Source organism: Neomonachus schauinslandi, chromosome 5 (assembly GCF_002201575.2).
Source record: "Neomonachus schauinslandi chromosome 5, ASM220157v2, whole genome shotgun sequence".
NCBI classification, from domain to species: Eukaryota; Metazoa; Chordata; class Mammalia; order Carnivora; family Phocidae; genus Neomonachus; species Neomonachus schauinslandi.
The window spans coordinates 141,279,274-141,301,329 of NC_058407.1; the positions used below are offsets into that span (position 1 = coordinate 141,279,274).

Below are 22,056 nucleotides of genomic sequence, written 5' to 3' on the forward strand. Positions count from 1 at the left end.
GAGTCCCAAAGCTTGTGTGGAAGTGACTAGACCTGGGCGTGGACTGGGGGTCTAGGTGCGCAGTGCCTGGCTGTGCAGCCTCCTGGATCAGGCCCCCCCAGGCTCAGCCTCTTGTTCCATCAGTGCTGCCCAATGACAGGTTACTACCTGCACACCTGTACATAGCCACACTGCTAAGGACCCCTGTGGCCCTCGAGATTCCCAAATCCAGGAGGTTCCTGAGCTGCACTCTGAGAAGGGACAGGGACTTAGAGGCAGCCCTAGGACAAATGAGACGTGGTGTAGAAAGCAGATTGGAGGTTGCCAGGAGCTGGGAGAGGGAGAAAGGAGGGACTGCTTGATGGATACTGGTTTTCTTTTGGGGTGATAAAAATGTTCTGGGACTAGATAGTGGTAGATAGTTGCACAACCTTGTGAATATACAAAAAACCATTGAATTGTACACTTAAAAATGGTTAAGATGATAACTTTTATGTATATTAACCACGATTTAAAAAACGTCCCATCCTCTCTAGCTTCAGCACCATCCCAGGGCGCTCATGTATTCCAGAGCCCACATTAAGGGCCACTCGTGTCCCCACAAGGGTCTGGACTTTGGATCCCCTCACTCTCAACCCCCTCTTTACCCCATCATTTCTTGGTGTCATACTGAGCTATCCAACTGAGGACATTTTCCTGCAGGATGGACGCGTTCTGAGGATATCTGCATTTGGGCCCAGTTTTTTTACTCAAATAAACGCATTGCTAATGGTTGAATTTCCTGTGGTAGGGGCCCATCTGTGGGGGAGATATTCAGAGATGTGGGGGTGGTTTCTGGAGTCTTCAAAAATTACCTCACCACACGGCAGCTTTGGCTTGGTCCTTTCCGCAGGGCAAGTAGGAAGCAGCAGATAGAGGCTGAAGGTCCTGCCCCTGGGACTGACCTCTCATCCCCCAGAGATCCCATGGACTCAGCCCATCCTTCTAGTACCTCCTTAGCCCAGAACAAAATGCCTGGATATCTTTATAGTCCAGGCTGGAAAATCATATCTTCTGGGAAATTCAGCTACAGTCCCGGGCAGAAGAAGGCACTGGAGAACTAGGGTCCTGGGTTTGAGTTCCTTAGTAGCTGTGTGACCTTGGGCAAGTTACTCAATCTCTCTGTGCCATAGTGACCTTATCTTTATTTTTTTTTTTAGATTTTATTTATTTGAGAGAGAGAGACAGAGATAGTGAGAGAGAGAGCACAAGTGGGGAGGAGAGGGAGAAGCAGGCTCCCCACAGAGCAGGGAGCCTGATGCGGGACTCAATCCCAGGACCCTGGGATCATGACCTGAGCTGAAGGCAGATGCTTAACTGACTGAGCCACCCAGGCGCCCAGTGACCTTATCTTTAAAATGAAGATTAAAATAGTTTTGATCTTAAAAGGTTTTTTTTTTTAAGATTTTATTTATTTATTTTACAGAGAGAGATAGCGAGAGCAGGAACACAAGCAGGGGGAGTGGGAGAGGAAGAAGCAGGCTCCCAATGAGCAGGGAGCCCGATGCGGGGCTCAGTCCCAGAACCCTGGGATCACGACCCGAGCAGAAGGCAGACACTTAAGGACTGAGCCACCCAGTCGCCCCCTAAAAGGTTTTTTTTTTTTTTAAATTTAGATAATCATATAACATAACGACTAACCATTTTAACATTAACCATTTTGATGTGTACAATTCAGTGGCACTGAGTGCATTCATAATGTTGGGCAACCACCACCTCTATGGAGTTCCAAACAATTTCATCACTGCAGGGGTGTTTTTGAGGATTAAATGTTTGTAAGGCTTTAGAACGGTGTCTGGAACAGTACGTGCCAAGTAAGTGCTCAATAGATGGTAGGAATAATTAGTAATAGAACGGTGCTCATAATAGGTAACACTTGCTAGGCAGTGCTATTATTAATTCGTTTCCCTCCAGCTGGAGGAGGAGGGAGTTAGGTTCTCACTCCACTTTGGGCTGCATTTTCCACTTTGAGCTTTCCGAACCCACCCGGCTGTGCCCCTCCCTCCCCCCGGCTCCCCGCCCCGGCCCAGAGTCCCATCCTCACCGGTTGGGAGCAGGGGAGACGCTGCTGGTAGCGAGGAAACCTGAGGCCTCCCCCTCAGTCTCAGGGCCTCTCTTCTGTTCCTGGGACTCTTCCTGGCCCGCTCCCTGCATCTCCCACGCCCGCTCCTGCTTCCCCAAGCTGTCACCTTCTGTGGCAAAGGAGACATGTGTGTGGGTAGGTAGCCAAGATTCTGCCAGAACCGAACGGAGTGAATTGGAGTGGAAGCACGCCCACATCTGGGAGGAGCTCTGGCGAGCGGACCTCCCCCGCTTGTGAGCGCCCCGCCTCCCACTCTGGGCCGGCGTTTAGTTCGAGCACTCCAGGATCCGCAAGCGCTTGGAAGGACCCCCACGATCTGCCAGCCAGCACCACCAGACTTGTCCACTCAAAGAATCACTTGGGGAACTTGTTGAACAGGCAGATTCCTAGCCTCCTCTGAGCGGTGCCCGGGAATCTGCATTTTAACACGCACTCTGCTGAAAGGAGTCTGAGGAGCTGGAGAGTTTGGGACAGACTGTTCCGCCCCACCTTTCTAGGTGTGAACATCCCGCTCTGTGGTTACTAAATGCCAATTTAACGCCTTCCGTGCTGTAACAACAGCTAAGTGTTAGTGCTCACTACGGGCCCGGCACTGACGCCCAGGACAAGCAGGCGAGTTTCCTTGCTGAGCCCCGGGTACAGCGGAAACATCCCCGGACCCCATCTCCCGCGGTGCGCGGACCCTGGAGTCGTGGACTGTCGTTTGCTGCCACCTTGTGGCAGGGATGGCAACTTTGCGCTCCATTTCCATTCTTGGTAACTTTAATTGAAAGAATGCGCTGACCACCTACTGTGTGCCCGGTACCCAGTAAGGTCCTGGGGTCCTGGGAGCAGATGAATAAGACAGACATGGTCCCTGCCTCACGGAGCTCACAGTCTCCCGGGACAGTCAATAACGCACAGATAAATAAAATGAATGAATAAATGAATACAGAGTGTGACACATGCTAGAAAGGAAATGAACAAGGGCTGGTTATCATAGGATGCAAAGGCCTATGTATTTGCTAAACAGAGCATTGTCACACCCTTTCCCTGTCCAGGACTGTGGGCCACGCGAGGGCAGGTGTGTCTGCCTGATTCCCCTTTGGGAATGGGTGAAGTCACCCAGTGCTGGCACATAGTAGATGCTCAGTAAATGTCCAATGAATGAATACACGGAAGACAAGGTTGTCCAGCGCCAGCTTGTTAGCTCTTCCAGGCCGAATAGATGGGGAGCAGGAAGGGAGGGCTTTGGAAGGGAGGCTGGGTCCCTAGGGATCTTGAGAGGGCTAGATGGGTTTGGGTATGAACTAAAAGGAGATGATGGCCAAATGTCACCCTCCCAGGGAGGTCCCGGTCCATCCTGTTTTAAATTGTACCCTCGGAGCGCCTGGGTGGCTCAGTCGGTTAAGCCGCTGCCTTCGGCTCAGGTCATGATCCCGGGGTCCTGGGATTGAGCCCCGCATCGGGCTCCCTGCTCAGCGGGAAGCCTGCTTCTCCCTCTCCCTCTGCCTGCCTCTCTGCCTACTTGTTCTCTCTCTCTGTGTGTCAAATAAATGAATAAAATCTTTAAAAAATAAAATAAAATAAATTGTACCCTCACTTCGTTCACTTCTTGAACCCTTTCCCTGCTTACCTTTTCTCCTTGGTATTTTTCACTATCTCACATACTATCTACTTCCTTATTTGTTTAATGTCTGGCCCCCCCCATGAATGTAAGCTCCAGGAGGGCAAGGATTTTTGTGTTTTGTTCACTTAATGACTCTCCAGCACCTGGAAGGACATGACACTTAGTAGGTGCTCTGTAAACCTACGCAGAGTGAATGAATGATGCATGGGTGGGGCTTGGGGCAGAGCCAATATGGCTCTAGGAGTAGCCCATGGAAGGGGCGGGGCTCAGAGACTAGGCGATCAGGGTAATCCGAGTGTGAAAGTAAATCTTACTAAGAGGGGAGGGGCTGGGCGGGGCAAAGGGCTGCGTGGGGGCAGAGCTAGACTGGGGGTGGAGCCTTGGGGGGGGTTCTTCCTGGGGCTGGGCCATTTTCGGGGCTTGCGGTTTTGGGGGGGGACCAGTAGGGGGGGGGGGCCTACCTGAGGCGTGGCCAATCTGGAGAAAGGGCCGGGCTGGGGCGTAGTCAAACGGGGGATAAATAAAGGAAGGGAGGGGCTAAGACTGGGGCGTGGCTAGGGCAGGACCAGCCCAGGGCCCGGGAAATCTGGGCGGGGCGGAAGCAGGGTGGCATGGGCGGGGCCAGGCTAGGGGCGGGGCTAGGCCGGATTCTCCGCTGTCCCAGGTCCTGGAGCACTCCCGCCAGCCAGGTCTCGCTCCCGCCCTGCAGGCCCCTCCCTCGCTGGCCGGGCCCCAGGAAGCGCAAGGCAGGACGCCCTAGGCTGGGCGGCCGCGGTCGGGCCTCGCCCCAGACGCTGCGCTCCGGGCCAGGCGTCCGCTGGGGGCCCTGGAGGACTCAGCTCCGTACTGCCCCCGGGGCTACGTCCCCGGAGACTCCGAGGGTGAGCAGGGCTGTGGGTGCCTGCGAGTGCATACGTGTGTGCGTGCATGTGCATACCGGTGTACTTGCGAGTGTGTGGACGTTTGTGCGCACCAGGGGAATTGTGTGCGTGCGTGGAGTTGGGTAGGTGTGAGCTCCAGGGAGCTGAGTGTGTGTGCGAAGTTGCATGTGTGTGCAAGGGCAGTCCCGTGTGGGAGGTGAGTCGTGCATGTGTGTGCCTGTGTGTGTGTTACAGAGACAGTGCCTGTGAAATTTAGTGAAGACTGTGTGTGTATGTCAGGGTATCTTGGAGGAAAATGGGAGGGCAGGTGCAATGATACTTGGGGATCTATAGGGTCAGGACGTCTGTGGCGAGCTGTGGGGTGCGTGGGTGGGTGATGAATTGTGGGAGTATAAGAATTGCAAAGGTGTGTTTCCATGTGAGTGACAATGAGGGGTGCTGCTGCGGGCCTCAGTGTGAAGGGGTGGGGACCGAGGAAAGTTTGGGTACTGATTGCTCTTTGAGGGATGAGTGTGATCTGGAGCAGTGGGTAATGGACAGGGCAGGTGTTTGGGGCCTGGCTCAGAGTAATTTGGTGATCACATCAGCCCCCTTGCTTTGAGGGCTGGGGAAATGTGTGGGTGGAACCTGAAGGGGCTGGGCTTGCCCCTTGCTTGGGGAAGCAGTGGGCAGGGTTCTTGCTTCAGGTGGAGGGAGCTGCTACCTTACCAGTCACCTGTCACCCAGGCTCTGTGCTCACTCCTACCTGGGTGGCTTCTGTTGGTGCTCCTGCAAGAACATGGTGCAGAAGTATCAGTCTCCTGTCCGCATCTACAAGTACCCATTTGAGCTGGTCATGGCGGTGAGTGACCCCTGATTCTCCAGCCCCTTGTGTGATGGTTAGAGGGACACAGGAGGTCAGCTATGCAGGAATGAGAGGAAGCCCCTCAGTCCCCCCAAATGAGAAGGAATTATTGAGCTGCTCCGCTGACCTGGTGGGTCAGGCTTCTCACTAGTGACCCCTCCACCCAGTCACCCCAGCCTTCACCACAGCCTCTGGAATCCTTGCCCACTGACCAAATCACAAGATCTTTCTTTCTTTCTCCTTGATGAAGCAGCCTTGTTCTCTCATCTCAAGCTCCTGTTTCTGTTAGAAAACAAGGATATCGTGTGCCAAGCCACTGCTGTCATTTGTGTAATGCTAATAATAATAATAGTAAATATACTAATGATGATGATGGTAGCAGCCATTCACTGAGGGTTTACATGGCCAAGTCTTTACATACATTGTTTCATTTTTCTCATTTTACCTTCACTTAACTGAAGCTTGGAAGGGTGAAGGGGTGGCCCCAAGTTCCGTGGCTGAGAAGAGGTAGAGCCAGGGCTCAGACCCATGCAGGGGGTACTCCTGAGCCATGATTTTTACCACAACACTCCCCCCAGGGTCCTCCTTCTGTTTGCACACCGCTTTTCCTTTCCCTCAAGGAAGCTGAGAGAGGGCCAGTGTGCAGCAAGGGCAGTCATTTTCAAGGTGGGTTCAGACTCACTCTATGTAAGTCAGGCAGCCAGTCAGTTGAGGGACTAGAATTGACTCCCAAGCTCTTGGCCTCCTGAATCAATGGTCTTTGCACCAAGGGGCAGGTGCTGTAAATAGGCAGATGTACCTTTCCTTCTTGGGACCATCCCTCTGCCTCTCAGAGGTCTCATTCCTTGGGGAAAAGGGAGCAATGCTATGGGCTTGTGATAGGAGTGAATGAGAAATGTGTAGCGCCTCTGGCCCAATGCCTGGCACAGAGTCAGCACTCACGAAATGTGGTTGTCCCTGCTCTTCCACCACAAGGTGTTATAAATGATTGTATTGAAAGTGCAAGAAACACTGGCATCCACCTGCATCCTCCCCATCCCAGCCTGGCTGCCTAACTTCAGCCATTGATTCAAGGACTTTAATATCAATTGGTACCTCTGTGGATGTGTGTCCTGCCTGATCTTATTCTACAAAGCTACCTATATATGTGTTTATAATCACATAATGGATTTTAAAGCATCTGGAGTCATTCATACATGTTGTGTTGTTATGTGCAGATGATTCCAGGGCAAGAGGCAGGGGGCAGGCCTGGGGTTGTATTGACCAGCTGGGTGACCTTGGGCAAGTTACTTAACCTCTCTGAGCCTCCATTCCCCATCTCTAAATGAGGAGTAGGTGGTTTCCAAATCCGGGCTTTGTACCATGGATTAAATGAGTTGATATATGTAAAGCTCCCAATGCAAGGTCTGGCACAGACCAAGTGCTGTTACTGTTACGGTTGTTGCTGTGTGTGGCTGTGTGATGAAGGTGGGACACCCTCCCTCCCGTAATGAGGGTGGGACACCAGGGGATGATGAAGAGTCAGAAGCACTGGGTCCTTGCTGCAGCTCTGCTGAGCTCTGGCTGTGTGTTGTTGAAAAGTTATTGAATTTCTCTGAGCTTTGGTTTCTTCATTTGTGAAATGGGGATGGTTATATGCACTTCACAGAGTTGTCATGAGGATGTTATAAATATATATATTATAATATATATTATAATGTAGGGGGAATAGGGGGGTGGGGGGCAGGTGCCCTGCAAAGAGCTTGGTCCATACCAAATAGACAATAAATGGCAACTAAATATAAATACTTGTCTTCTGTCTAAGGCTCCAGGTAGCTCACGTATTCTAAGACCCTAGGACTCATTCATTCATTCATTTAAAATAAGAGAGACACCATCCCGACCCTTCTGGAACAATCCAGGGCCCTGTGGTTTTCTACCATGAAACTGAGACAAATAACTGTAAAATGGAAAACTAATACTGTTTTATTATTGCATGAGCTTAATAAATGTAAATTTAATTTAGCATATTTAGGATTCTCAAAAATATTTACAATTATTGCACTTTAAAATAAAACACGCTGGCTAAAGTAGCATGTAAGTCTGTATAAATAAGACTAGTAAAGTATTCACATTGATTTTACTGGAGTATGTTAAGCATATTTTGTAAGCTTCCTGTTTCATAAATGAAAGGAGGACTCCCTTTACTCCCCTATCTGTTAACAGTCCCTAGGTGTTGATGCATAGAGGCTTGTGGGTACAGTAGGAAACAAAGGTTTTCAGATACTTATTATCTGTATCTGCATTAATTTATTTGTATTTCTCAAAGGGACAGCCTTGCCCATGTTTCCTTATCTTCCGTACAATCCTTGTTGGTGAAAGGGCCCCAAACCTCTGCAATGTTACCGACAAAGCCACTTTGCCGACTGTTTACAAAAAACATCACTGTCCCCCAAATAGCTGCATAACTCAACATAACTTGCATGCTGTGTGGGCACAAAAGGGTTTTTCTGCACTTAATGTCCGTCTTTGTTTCTCAGCTAAACACTTGCCTTCAGTTTGGGTCAGATGCCAGGCAAGTTTCAGATGGACTCAGCTATTCTCAGTGCATCCGAGTGACCAGATGAGCTGGCCTTTGGTTTTTCTGTTTAACGAAACTGACTTGAGAATTGAAGCATTCCTTGCTTCAGAAGTCCACCAGGAACAAACACAAATGACTAAAACTGAACTCAGGGAATTGGTTATAAAATAGCACTGAGCCAACCTTTCTAGACTGAGCTTAAAAAATTACCCCCCCCCCAAATTTTTTTTTCTTCTTTCATTTCAAAAATTTAACTAATCCAGTGAATGGGTGTCTCTCTCCTTGGGCCAAATCCCCTGACGTGAATTTTGTTTCTGAAAGGTGGGATTCTAAGGAGCTTTGTTTTCTTCTTTCTTGATTGTATTCTGTATTATTTGGTTCAAAACAGTGAGCTCGTATTATCTTGGTAAACAGAGGGAAACAAGACAATGGAGGTAGCTGTGTATCCAAGGTTGGAAAGGGTCTTTGGTCCCTTTGTGTGTGGGGTCCCAGAAGGTGGTGGTGGGGTCTTTGTGCAGAGAACACAAAGGCCGTGTCTTGGACTTCAGACAGTGGTCCCTTGAGCATCGAAGGCCATTCTCTGGTCAGCTTGCACCCTGTTGTGAATGGATTCTGGGTTATCTGGGCTCTCCTCCCAGATGGATGGTGGTGAAGAGCCAGATCCATCCGCTGGGTCCCTGCTCCAATTTCTCAGCTGGAAAATGGAGGATAATAAAGCCTCTTGCTCTACCAAGAGTGGAAGTGAGGATTGAATGAAGGGACAGGGGTGCCTGGACAGGGCCTGGCATATTGTTCATGCTGGTGAAATATTATTTAGGTTTATTGTTATTATGTATTGTTCTAACAGCTTTGTTGAGTTATAAGTCACATACCCGATTAAAAGGTTCAAGTCAGTGGTTTTTAGTATTCATAGAGTTGTGTACCCATCACCACCGTCAGTTTTAGAGCATTTCATCACCCCAAAAAGAAACCCTGTGCCCATTTGCAGTCCTCTCCAATCCCTACACCCTCAGCCCCTGACAACCACTAGTCTACTTTCTGTCTCTGTAAACTTGTCTATTTAGGACATTTCATGTAAGTGGAATCATAGAATATGTGGCCCTTGGTGACAGGCTTCTCTCCCTCAACATCATGTTTTCAAGGTTCATCCACGTTGTAACATGTCAGCACTTCACTCCTTTTTATGGCCTAGTCATATTTCGTTGCCTGGATAGACCACATTTGTTTTCCACTCATCAGTGGAAGGATTTTTTCCAATGTTGGCTTATTACGAATAACACCGCTATGAACACTGAGGCCCAAGTTTTTGTGTGGACATATTCCTTCCAAAGAAATCCCTGCCATGAATGGTAGTGATCATTTGTGGGTTTAGGCAAATTCTATCTTAAATGTTATTTAATAAACATGTTCACAGTGCTTATGAGGTCCCAGGCACTGTTCTGAGCCCATTCAAATATTAAGTTGTGTACTTCTCCTAAGCACCCCAAGAGATAGGTTCTATGGGTAGCACCATTCTACTAGAGGAGGAAACTGAGAAATGGGAAGGATGAATGGATTCCCCAAGGCTACAAAGCAAACATGAAGCAGGTGGGGACAACTGCAGGCAGTTCAGCTCCAGAATTTACATTCCCAATCATGAACTCTGCCATTTCTCAGAGCTGAGGATCTCAACTCATTGGGGTGGCATCTGGGCCCAGTGAGTAGTCTGGCTGGGACAGTTACCAACCACCAGGACTGTGTCCCAAATGCCTGCACTCCATCAGGACTGCACAAAGGGGAGCACGGTGGAACCCACAGACCCTGGCCTTCTGGTGGGGGGACAGCCAATGCTGACAGAGCCTGGCAGAGGTTACCTACCAGATGCTCTGTGTGCCCAGCCCTTGAGGCCCGCTCAGAGGCAGGAATTTTCATAGCAGCCTTGGCTGCAGTGGGAGGGAAAATTAAGGTTTACAGAGGGTATGGAGACTATCCCCTAGTTAGTACATTCATTGGCTAGGGCTGCGTAACAATGTACCATGACTGGGTGGCTTAGAACAACAGAAATCTAGAGGCCAACCGTCCAAGATCAAGGTGTCAGCAGGGCTGAGCCTCCTCTGAAGATACTTTGGAAGGATCTGTTCCAGGATTCTCTCCTGGCTTCTGGTAGTTCTTCAGCGTGTGGTGGCATAACTCCAACCTTCACATGGCGTATTTCCTGTGTGTGTGTGCCTCTGGGTCCAAATTTCCTTTTTTATAAGGAAGGACACCAGTCATATTGGATTTATAAATACACTCTAGTGACCTCATTTTAACCTGATTACCTCTGTAAAGACCCTCTTTTCAAATAAGGGCACATCCAACATACCTTTTCTGGGGGGACATAATTCAGCCCATTATGCTCAGTAAATGGCATCATCAGTAAATGACAGAGATTTGAATTTAGGGGAATCTGACCCCATAGCCTGTGCTCACAGCCAGACATTCCAGATTCGGGCACTGATGTTCCGTAAACACTTGTGCACCAGCGGCCACAGCGGTTTCAGGAATGACCTGGCTGCCTCTTGTCCGGGCACTGCCCCGGGATCCCAGTGGGGCTCTCAAGCCCCGTGACTTCAGCTCATCTCAGATTCTGCAAATCCAAAGAAGGAAGATGGCTTGGAGTAGAATTTCCTTAGCAATAGGCTTTTCACACAGAGGAAGGGTTATGGAGGTGAGAGCTGTCATCAGCAATTAAGTGTTAAAATATTTAAAGACCTGGCCTTTTGTATTGAAAACAGCTTGTAATTTAGCGAATGAGTTATTAATAAGGAGCAGCATCTAGAGGTAAATCCTTGCAGCTCAGGCCAGGGCAGTTACAGTTGGACCCGTTGTTATGGGCATAGTTTTAATAAAGCAGCAGGGGCCTTATTTAAATGAGTTTAAATTAGTTCCCTGGAGCCCATCATCTGATCCTGTTGCTAACAGATTAAGGGAAGTGACATCTTCCATCCTGGATTTCTTACAGGGATCTGACACATTCTGATTTGGGCTGGGAGGACAGAGGCGATCCACTGCCCAGCAAAGTGATCGTATGATTTCAGAAGCAAATTTTAGGTCCTCACTCATTAGTTTATGCAAATACTAATTCACACATGTGTTCGTGTATGCATCCTATGAATATTTATTGAATTTCACTGTGTGCTAAGCAGCACGCTAGGTGTAGGGGCTACAACATAGTGGATTCCTAGCACTTTTTGAAATGCATCATGATTCTGTGCACTTGCTTCCTTGCTTGTTTATATGGGTCTTTCTCATTAAATTAAGCTTCAGGAAGGCAGGAACGATGTCTATCTTGTTCTGGTTCTCCTGACACCATCTCTTCCTGCCCTCATGGAGCTTGTAGTGGTGTGTGTGTGTGTGTGTGTGTGTGTGTGTGTTTCTGAGAGAGAGAGAGAGAGAGAGAGAGGAACCGGGCAAATGCCATGTAGAGTGATTCCTAATAGGGAATGCACAGGGTGTTGTAGGAACACGGGGGAGGGCCCATTGATTGTCAGCTGAAGGTCTTTTAGGTCCTTCAGGCTGAGCCTTGCCAAGGGCAGGAGGGTCCACTTTGTGCAGAGAAGGAGACCTTCTCTCTGAAGGAATAAATGTGGCTCATCTGGGCTCAGAGTGTGAGTTAGAAAGTGATTGGCAGGGTCAATTTGTCTGTTCAAGGACCTTAGGAGCTTTGGAAGGCTTTAAGCATGAGTGACATGATCAGATTTAGGGTTTAAATGGATTGGAGGGGGTTTTCCATCCCAGAGGCCTGGAGAACGTGGGGAAGCAGAGGTGACAGAGGCTGGGCACATTCCGGAGACACTTGAAAAATCTCAAATAGTGTTTCCCTCCCATCGAGATCCTGACATACCGCTAAATGTCAAGACGCTCTGGGCTGGCCTCCCTGCCTCCCAGTCCCTCCCCGAGCCATCAAGGGCACCAGCTGATCCTGGAAGTTTGTGGGTACAGAGTGTGTTCAGAGGAGGAGAGTTTCCTCCATCCTGCTCCCCGTGCGTGGGTGAGAATCCACAGCAGGTTTTTTTGTGCAGTTGCCGGGCGGGGCGACCAGCCTATGTGTTCCACCCCCCAGTGCTGGAGAAGCCAGGCGTTCTGATGGTGTGACCTCCCGAGGCAGAGACACAGTCCTGGCCAGGGCAGAGGGACATCCAGATCTGATTCATGCAAAGAAAGGATAGAATAGGAAGGAATAATACCTCGGCCCCATTAACGGCACCCCATGCTACAGCCTCAGTCAGGACTGGGAAATTGAAAAACAGGCAGAATTGTTCCCTGGCCCCTTGTTCGGGGCTGATTCATCGGCCAAGAGCGGCGGCTGCATGGCTCTCGTGACCACAGGCGGGAACTACTCAGGCATTTATTCACGTGTGCAGTCGGCACCTGCAAGGACTCAGCTGTGTGCAGGTGGAGCGTAAACAGCGATCCACGGGCACAGGTTACCTGCTGGGCCTGCCGCAGTGTACTGGCAGGTGTCTGGGGAGATGAGGGTCCTGTGCTGCTCCACCTGCTCTTACAGGTAGATCTATGTCAATGGTTCCAACTTCCTGCTTTCTTTCCCCAGCACCTGCTCCTCCCTCCCTCCCAGCCTCCTTTCCTTACTTCCTTCCTTTCTTCCTTCAGCGAATATGGGCCGGGCTTCTAGAGCATCCCAGGTGTTGTACAAGGACACTGGGGAATCCAGTGGTGAAGAAAACAGACATAGAGACAGAGGTGTTGACTAAAAACAAACACACAGACATGATATTCTACTCCAAATCACGGCCAGTGCTCCCGGCAGGGCTATAAACCACCCAGGAGATGGGGCTTACTCTTTTTTTTTTTTTTTCCAAAAAAACTGTGGCAAAATTTACATAATGCAAAATTTCCCATTTTAACCATTTTTAGGTGTACAGTTCAGTTCAGCATTAAACGCATTCATAGTGTTGTGCAGCGCTCACCACCATCTATCCCCAGAACTCTTTCGTCTTCCCAAACTGACACCCTGCCCCCATTAAACACCAACTCCCCGTCCCTCCTGCCCCTCCCAGCCCCTGGCGTCCACCCTTCTACTCTCTGCCAGGGAATCTGACTATTCCAGGATCTCATACAAGCGGAACCATGCAGTATGTGTCCTTTTGCGTCTGGCTTCTTTCACTGAGCGTGATGTCTTTAAGGTTCATCCATGTGGTAGCAGGTGTCCGTGCTGCCTTCCTTTTTATGGCTGAATCATAGTCCCCTGTATGGATGGACCACATTTTGTTTATCCACACATCCGTCAAAGAACACTTGGGATGTTTCTACCGTTTGGCTACTGTGCATGATTCTGTACAAACATCTGTTCCTCTCGTCCATTTAAAAGTCTACGATGTCATGTCTGGCACTGCGCTCTGTGCCTTAAAACGTATTATCTACCTTTAGTCTTTACTGCAGTCCTTACAAAGTAGGTATTACCATCATTCTCGTTATCTTCTCTCTCTCTCTCTCTTTCTTTTTTTCCAAGAGAACTGAGTCTCAAAAGGTTGAGGGCGCCTGGGTGGCTCAGTAGTTGGGCGTCTGCCTTCGGCTCAGGTCGTGATCCCAGGGTCCTGGGATCGAGTCCCACATCGGGCTCCCTGCTCGGCGGGGGGCCTGCTTCTCCCTCTCCCACTCCCCCTGCTTGTGTTCCTGCTCTCGCTATCTCTCTCTCTGTCAAATAAATGAATAAAATCTTAAAAAAAAAAAAAAGGTTGAGCTGGCAAGGGGCAGAGGCAGCATCTAAACCCCATGCTCTGCTTCTGCCGTGCCACCCACACCCGATCCTTGCCCCCTTGCTGCGTCCAGGTGCCCCGGCTGCAGGGTCCTTCCGCCTCTTTGTCTCCATCTTTTGCCTCCCCCGAGCTGGCTTTGACTACACTAGCAGCAGGTTATCCAGCTACGGGACCCGTTTTTATAGATTGTATCCAGCAGTCAAACGGCTCCAGTGGTGTGTTGTCCTGGTTCTACCACGCCCGCTACCCTTCATCGGCCGGGGTGACACTGTTGTCATCAGATGTTTGATGTCTCATCCCCTAAGCTCTAGCTAAGCAACTTGGCCAAAACTGGGGGGAATCCATACGGTAGAATATGGTTCAGCCACGAAAAGGAATGAGGCACTGACACCTGCCACAACGCGGATGAGCCTTGAAAACACGATGCCAAGTGAGAGAAGCCAGACGCAAAAGGCCACATACTGTATGATTCCACTCCCATGGAATGTCCAGAAACAGCAAATCTGCCGAGATCGGAAGTGGATTAGTGGTTGCCTAGGGCTGGGGTAGGGGCACTAGGGGTTGGCTGTAATGGGTAGGGAATTTCTTTTTGGAGTGATGGCATGTTCTGGAACTAGATGGTGGTGATGGATGTACAACTTTGTGAATGTGCTAAAACCCACAGAATCAAACACTTTAAAAGGGTGCATTTTAGGGGCTCCTGGGTGACTCAGTCGGTTAAGCATCTGCCTTCGGCTCAGGTCATGATCTCAGGGTCCTGGGATCTACTCTTGCCTTGGGGCTCCCTGCTTAGCAGGGAAGCCTGCTTCTCCCTCTGCCGCTCCCCCTGCTGTGCTCTCTCTCTTGCTCTCTCTCAAGTAAAAAAATAAAATGTTTTAAAAAAGGGTGCATTTTATGGTATGAGAATTCTATCTCACTTTTTTAAAAAGTTGGGGGACCTGAGAGGATTTATACTCGTCAATCCTGGGGTCTCCCACGCTTGCAGGGGGCGGGTGGGGGTCATCAAGAAAGGCTCCTGAGGAGTGTGACGGGAGGTGTGTGCCTCGTGTGAGGTCATACAGTGCTCAGTGCCCCGAATCCAGCCTGCAGCATGGAAAGGGAAGGCAAAGTACTGCGCCAGAGTACGTTAGTGCAGTTTGGATCTTCTTTCCACACTCTTGGTGGAAGGTTTGGGGTAAGCAGCTTCCAGCTTTTCTTGAATTTGCATGAGGAAGAGCAGGAAGGAAGGAGGGGTGGGGGAGGAGGGAGCAGCTGTCAAGTGATTAGCAGAAATAGCTTTTCTGTACTTTATAGAATCTCACTCTTTTTTCAAATTTAAATTTATTTAACAAATGCTTATGTAGAACGAACCATGTGCTAGGCACTGTTCTCAGCACTTTACAAAAACGGACTCCTTTATTCCCCCCCCCCACATCCCACCACTCAGCAAGGTAGCTACTTCTCTTATTCTCCTTCTAACAAACGAGCACATTAAGGAACTGAGAGCCTGATGACGCGTTCAAGGCCACACAGTTGGTAAGAAACAGAGCAGAGATTTGGACCCAGAGTCTGTGCCCTTAATGGGTATGGGATGCTGTCATTCACTCATTCATCATGTAAATGCCTACTGAGTGTTGACTGTGTCATTTTGACAAGCCCCGGGGCTTTGGTGGGAGGAGGAGAAGCTCCCTGCCACGGGCCCATGACTTCTTGTCAGCAGGTGTGACGCACAAATGAAGGAAATGGTACAACCAGGTGCTCACTGGGAGTGAATTACTTTACAGATGAGCCTGAAGGGAGACAAGGGGACATGCCTGTGTTCGAGGCTGCCCAGCTGGAGGTAGGCAGGTCTGGCTAGGAGTCCAGCTGCCCATCTCCACATGCTAAGTGTGTCACTGTGGATTTTTACAGGACGGAGGCGCATGGGAGGCAGTCAACGGAAGTTTCCACTAGTCTCTGCCTACCCCAGCTGCGGTCCTGCATGGGCGGGTTCTGGGCCTTGGACCAGCTTCCTTTCTGAGTGAGGAGGCTTGGGTGTCCCTCTCTAGCCACCTGGCAGAAGGGCTGTAACTGAATCCTTCTGCTACCTTGTGTTCCTGGGGAGGGGCGGGGAGGCAACCATGTGCTTGTTCAGCACAGAGAAGCTCAGGCATGATTTGTTGGGACAGGAGCCCGTGGGGAGGATCCTGTGGACTGTTTGGTCCTATAAGACCCTGTGATGTGCCAAAGGCAAATGTACCCCTGATTCATTGGTTTTAGGCCAGCAGGACTCAGTATTTCCAAACTATTGACACTTGTGATGTAACGAAAATCCCCTGAGAGGCAGGACAGGGTGGTTCAGGGCTGGGGTCTGGGTCAGATGGGCCTATGCTCCAGCCCCACCACTTACTGACTGTGTGATGCCTTCCCAAGCCTCAACTTGCCTATCTGTAAAATGGGGAAATACTAGTTTCCATCTTGGGGCACCATACAAATAAATGATGCGGTTAGTGCCCCATAAACGTCAGTAGCAACAATGTCTGACACTGGGCCTCACAACCCCGGGGACTTTCCGGCAGGAGATATAGCCCTGGGATGGACTCTTCATTTAGGGGCCCCTGCCTTCCAGATGGGACCTGAGCTCTGACCTGCTCCCCGCTCCAATGCTTGGCCTAGCTCCATCGTTGCTACTTGAGGAAGGTAGCACCTTCCCTTTCAGGGTCAGGGAAAGCTGTGCCCCAGCAGCCTCTGCTGCCCACCAGCCCTCCGCCCTCCACCGTTATCTGGTGGCTCCAGACGGAGCTCTTCTACCCAGAGCTTTGTTACAACAGGAAGTCAGCCTGGCGAAGCTCAGTTGGATGCTCTGTCTCCACAGCCTGTCATTCCCCTCTGGGGACACCTTTCTTGGGGGCTTTTTGGATCATCAACAAGTTTAAATTATTTTTTTCTTTGCCTGTGGGCATTTATTAGTCCTGCTGTGTGCCAAGAGCTGAGACAGACACGTATGAGGTTAGTGCTGTGGAAAAAGCATGCAGCCCAGGCCTTCAGCACGCCACATGCAAGCTAGGATCAGCTGAAGGGTGTGATAAATGGTATCAAGGAAACGAATACGCTAAAAGGACAGAATAGGGAAGGAGGCGGCCTTGCAGGGGAGAAGGTGGGGGAAGATGTCCCAGGAAGAGGGACTAGCACGGATGAGTCCCTGAAGCCAGAGCATCTCCTTAGCCCCCAATCCAGGTCTCTTTACCCTCTGGAAGCCCCAGTTACTCAGGCCTCCCTCCTCCTTCACTGTCAAGTAAAGTGATTAGTGGTCCAAGGAGAGGGAACAGCTCATGCAAAGGCCCTGTGGTGGGAACAGATGGTAGGTGCATTAGTGTCCTGGGGCTGACATTTAAAAGTACCACAAACTGGGTGGCTTAAACAGCAGAAACGTTTTACCTCACAGTCTGAAGGCCTGAAGTCTGAAATCAAGGTGTTGGCGGGATTGGTTCCTTTGAGGGCTTGAGGGAGAATCTGCTCCATGCCTTTCTACTAGCTTCTGGTGTTGCTGGTAATCGTTGACATTCCTTGGCTTATAGAGGAATCACCCAGACCTGTGCCTTCATCTTCACATGATGTTTTTCCTGTATGAGTGTCTGTGACCAAATTTCCCCTTTTTATAAGGACATCAGCCATATTGGATTAGAGATCTGCTCCCCTCCCCCACTCCAGTATGACTTCATCTTAACTAATTACATTTACAAGGACCTATTTCCAGATAAGGTCACATTCAGAGAAACTAGGTAGGACACATGGATTTTGTTGGGGGGGTGGTTGGCGCACAACTGAACCCATAAAAATGTGTTCTAGAAACAGCAAGGCTCGCATGGCTGGAGCAGAGTGAAGGTGGCTGGTGGCAGAGATTGCCTGGGACCTGGTGGGCCACAGTTATGGAGTGTGGGACATGTTCCGGGCATCTAGGCCTGTTCTGAGTATGTCACTTCATCTGGGAAGCAGGAGAGACTCTACAGTTAGAGGGAGTGCAGAAACTCAGGGGCAGTGTGGCCATGAGCGAGTAGGAGTTGAAGTACTAAAGGTGGAGAAGGGGGAAATCGTGATCACTCGGCCCTGGGGACGATGCCTGGCTGTTTCCCAGGTGCCCAGAAGAGCAAAGCCCTCCCGAGGGAATGAAGACTGGGCCACGCTGGGATTCATATCCAGGTTTACCAGTTTTCACTGTGTGACCTTGGGTAAGTTACTTAGCCTCTCTGTGTTCCAGTTCTTTCATTTGTCAAATGGGGATGCCACCCCATTTTACAGAAGAGGAAACAGAGGCTCACGAGGCCACTCAGTGAGAAAGTAGCAGAGACATGAACTGAGCCTGTCTAATTCTGAGCCATGCACCCCTTTCCCTCCACATACTTTAAAAAAATGTCAGCATCCCTCTTCCTACAGTGGAGGGGAGCCCAAGCCGGCTCCTCTGGCTCCCTCCTACATTTGGTGACAAGGGAGTACTCAGATATGGCTGGTAGGGAGCTGTCTGCGGTTCTTGCAAACCTGTGTTCTGCTGTCGTTTGAGTCTTGTTGCCTGGAGAATGAAAATTCTGGTTGCTTTAAATGAGCCAGGCTCTGCATAAGTAGCCAGCCTGGTTTCATACTCTGGGAGGCAAACTTGGTATGTACCCATTTTCCAGATGGTGAAAGAGGCTTAGAGGAGGAAAGGACTTGCCTCTCTTGGGAGGAGGTGGAACTGAGCCTCACACCCTTGCAGCTGGCCCACCACCACAGGATCTGCCCACTCTGTTATGCAGCTCTGTCCTCAGTGGGCAAATGTCTGCTCGCCGTGCACCCTCCGCTGGGGAACAAGGGCTCCTTATTCCAGCCCTGCTGTGTCTGCTGCATCTGTACAAGACAGCCAGGCTCAACATACGGCAGGAAGACACACTGGGCTGGCCTTGTGGGGCCTGGGGTGACACCAAGGGCACCCGGCACCGTTCCATTTCTTCTTGCCCCCACCCCCCTCTGCCCTTCTGAGCTGGGAGGAGCCCTGAGGGATGGGGGAGGAGGCGCTGTCCTCAGATGCCCACACTATTTTTGGAGCTGCTTTGATCCCGATTTCCTGGCACATGGGCTGTGACAGGCGCTTGGAGCAGACCCCACTTGGATACAGTCAGCCATGGATGAGGGCTTACCCCACAGTGGCTCTTTCCCTGGCAATTCCGGAACTGGGCACAGACTCCCGTCCTCCAATCTGGAGGCCTTTTATTTCTTTTACTTCCTAACTGCCAGGACTAGAACTTCCAGGACAATGTTGAGCAGACGTTGCCTTGTTCCCGATCTCAGGGGGAAGGTATTCCATCTTCTAGCATTGAGCATGATGCTGACTGTGATTTATTAGCTTGAGGAAGTTCCCTCCTATTCTTCACTTGTTCAGTGTTTTTGTCACGAAGAGGTGTTGGATTATGTCAAGTGTTTTTTCCTGAAAGATGCCTTCTTTTGAAATGTCCCAGGCAAGCCCACTCTTCCTTCTGAGGTTGAAATCTCAAACGCAGGGCCAAAGAGTGATTTGCCAAATCATTGCTCATGCACTCGTGTGTCACGGCTCTGAGACAGGTGTTAAAATGATGTCTTGTTGGTGAAACAGCAGTGGTCACTGCTCTTATCTTAGGCCAGGAATTCACGTTTCTGCTCCTATAAATGAGGCAACAGCCCAGCAGGAGGGAGGAGGGTTGAGCTGCAGGCCTCAGCTGGCAGTGGGCCCCTCTGGGGCCACCAGCCCCCTTGGCACTCACTCCCGCTCTGCCCCCAGGCCTATGAGAAGCGCTTCCCCACCTGCCCGCAGATCCCCGTCTTCCTGGGCAGTGAGGTCCTGCGCGAGTCCCGCAGCCCCGACGGGGCGGTGCACGTGGTGGAGCGGAGCTGCAGGCTGCGCGTGGAGGCCCCACGGCTGCTGCGGAAGGTGGGCGGGGAGGAGGGTCCCAGGGGCTGGGGGGTGCGGAGGAGGGGACCCGGAAGGGGTGTGGGGGACCTGGGGGCGGGTTCAGGTGGGGGACGGAGTGTGTGTGTGTAGGTGCCGGTATGGCGGTATGGCGAACTGAGGTGGAGGGCTGGTCTGGGAAGGACCAAGCCCTAGGGATTGATTGATGGGCTGGGGACTAGGGCCTCGGCTGGTGGGCAGGCGTCGGGTGTGGGGGTGGAGGGCGTGGTACAGGATCCGGGCCAGCTGGTGGGCAAGCCCGCGGGGTCTCGCCGGGTCTCGGCGAAATCTCCATATCCTGCAGGCCCCCCCCACTGTCCTTCCCTTGCAGATTGCGGGTGTTGAGCACGTGGTCTTCGTGCAGAGAAACGTGTTGAACTGGAGGGAGAGGACCCTCCTCATCGAAGCCCGCAACGAGACCTTCGCCAGCCGTGTGGTGGTCAATGAAAGCTGCAGCTACACCGTGAGCCTGCACCCCCAGACCTTGCATCAGCCTAGATCCCCCTCCTCTGCCCCCAGGGCCTTGGCCTTTACAAGATGCAGGACACTGGCTTCCATCTGCAATTCAGATACACAGCTGATACTTTTTTGTTCGTATAAATAATCTCAAGTATTGCTTGGGACATACTTAACAAAGTATTATTCACTGTTTATCTGAAATTCAAATGTGGCATCCTGTATTTTGTTGGCAAAACCTGGCAACCTGCCTCCCTCTTCCTTTTCTCTCTCTCCTTTCCTTCCTCCATGAAACGCACCCTCATTTACAGTTTCTTCATCTGTTTTAAAATGGGGTTAATGATTGCACCTATCACATAGGTTGTGTTGAGGATTAAAGGAAGTGAACTATCCAAACCCCTTAGGAGAGTGCCTGGCACATACTAAGCCCCGTAGGTGTGTTACCTTTTTTTTTTTTTTAAAGATTTTATTTATTTCACAGAGAGAGATAGCGAGAGCAGGAACACAAGCAGGGGCAGAGAGAGAGGGAGAAGCAGGCTTCCCGCTGAGCAGGGAGCCTGATGCGGGGCTTGATCCCAGGACCCTGGCATCATGACCTGAGCTGAAGGCAGACGCTTAACAACTGAGTGGGTGGCAGCTTTTTATAAATCATTTTTAGTGCAGTATTTCTCAGAGTGAGTTCAGCCAACAGATGAATCAGCATCACCAAGGCTGCTTGGGAAATGCTTGTTTTCAGGCCCCGCCCTGGACCCATTCGGCCTAGGAACCTGCACGTTTAACAGACTCCCGGGTCATGTTTCTGCCCACGGAAGTTTGAGAAGTACTAAGCCTGGGTCTGCGTAATAGCTGTGTCAACAAAGTTTGTCCTTGCTTTTATATATGTATATATTATATATAAATATATAACATAATACGTACTTTAAAATATATATCTAGATTATATACTAATTATGTTTAACTTGCTTATATATAATTGTATGTTAAATATATTACTCATTTAAATATATTATTATATATCAGTTTTTAAGGGAGAGGCATGCAGACACCAGACCCACTTTCTCCCATCCTCTCATGAGAAGGCTCTTTGTTCTCTAACACTTTCCATTGTTCTCTGGGTGGGGCTCTAGGTGCTGTCTGCTGTCTGCTCTCCCTGGGCCCACATCACCAAGAGAGCCCCTGGGGCGGGGGGGTGGGCGCGGCATCCCTCACACTGAGACCTTGTCATCACCCCTGCCTGGCTTTCAGGTCCACCCTGAGAATGAAGAGTGGACTTGCTTTGAGCAATGTGCCTCGCTCGACATCCGGTCCTTCTTTGGCTTCGAAAATGCCCTGGAGAAGATCGCCATGAAACAGTACACAGCCAACGTCAAGAGGGTAAGGTGTGGGCTCCTGTGTCAGTCACAAGGAGGAAGGTACACAAAACCTGCTCTACCACCTGACAACCCAAGTGACATCGGGCAAGATCAATCCTTAACCTTCCTTGGCCTCAGTCTTCTCATCCATAGAATGGGTATCCTAATAATGACCATAACACACAAGATAGTGAGTGGAAACTATCCGGCCCGTAATGGAGGCACCATAATCATTATCCTGAAGCCCCCTGATGTTTGGGGCTTCTGTAGTGAACTCTGGACAGAGGAAGAACTTTCTGTGGTGCTTTGTCCTGGTTAAAATGGTTGCTGTGTAAAGATCTCAGACCCATCACTGAGGAGAGAAGCCTGTTCGTGTAATGAAACAACTGAAATTCATTTTAATGATATATTTTATCCAACGTGTTATCCATAGAAAACTTATTAATGAACTATTTTACATTTTTTTGTTCTGTACTAACTCTTGGAAATCCCATTTCTATTTGACACTCACCGCACATCTCCATTCGGACCGGCCACGTTTCAACTGCTCAATAGCCACTGGGACTGCAGCCAGATGAGGGTGACGCCCAGGCTGACGCCC

General features: G+C 50.2%; 1 protein-coding gene across 1 annotated transcript in view; it reads left to right on the top strand.

Annotated features, from left to right (window-relative positions):
- The first annotated feature begins 5,369 nt into the window (after positions 1 to 5,369).
- SEC14L5 (SEC14 like lipid binding 5) overlaps positions 5,370 to 22,056 on the top strand; it is a 35,636-nt gene continuing 18,949 nt past the window's right edge. Inside the window, exons 1-4 of the mRNA XM_021698251.1 lie at positions 5,370 to 5,432; positions 19,480 to 19,629; positions 19,979 to 20,110; positions 21,349 to 21,477. Of these exons, the coding sequence (XP_021553926.1) occupies positions 5,370 to 5,432; positions 19,480 to 19,629; positions 19,979 to 20,110; positions 21,349 to 21,477 (474 nt within the window). The remainder of the gene's footprint in view (positions 5,433 to 19,479; positions 19,630 to 19,978; positions 20,111 to 21,348; positions 21,478 to 22,056) is intronic.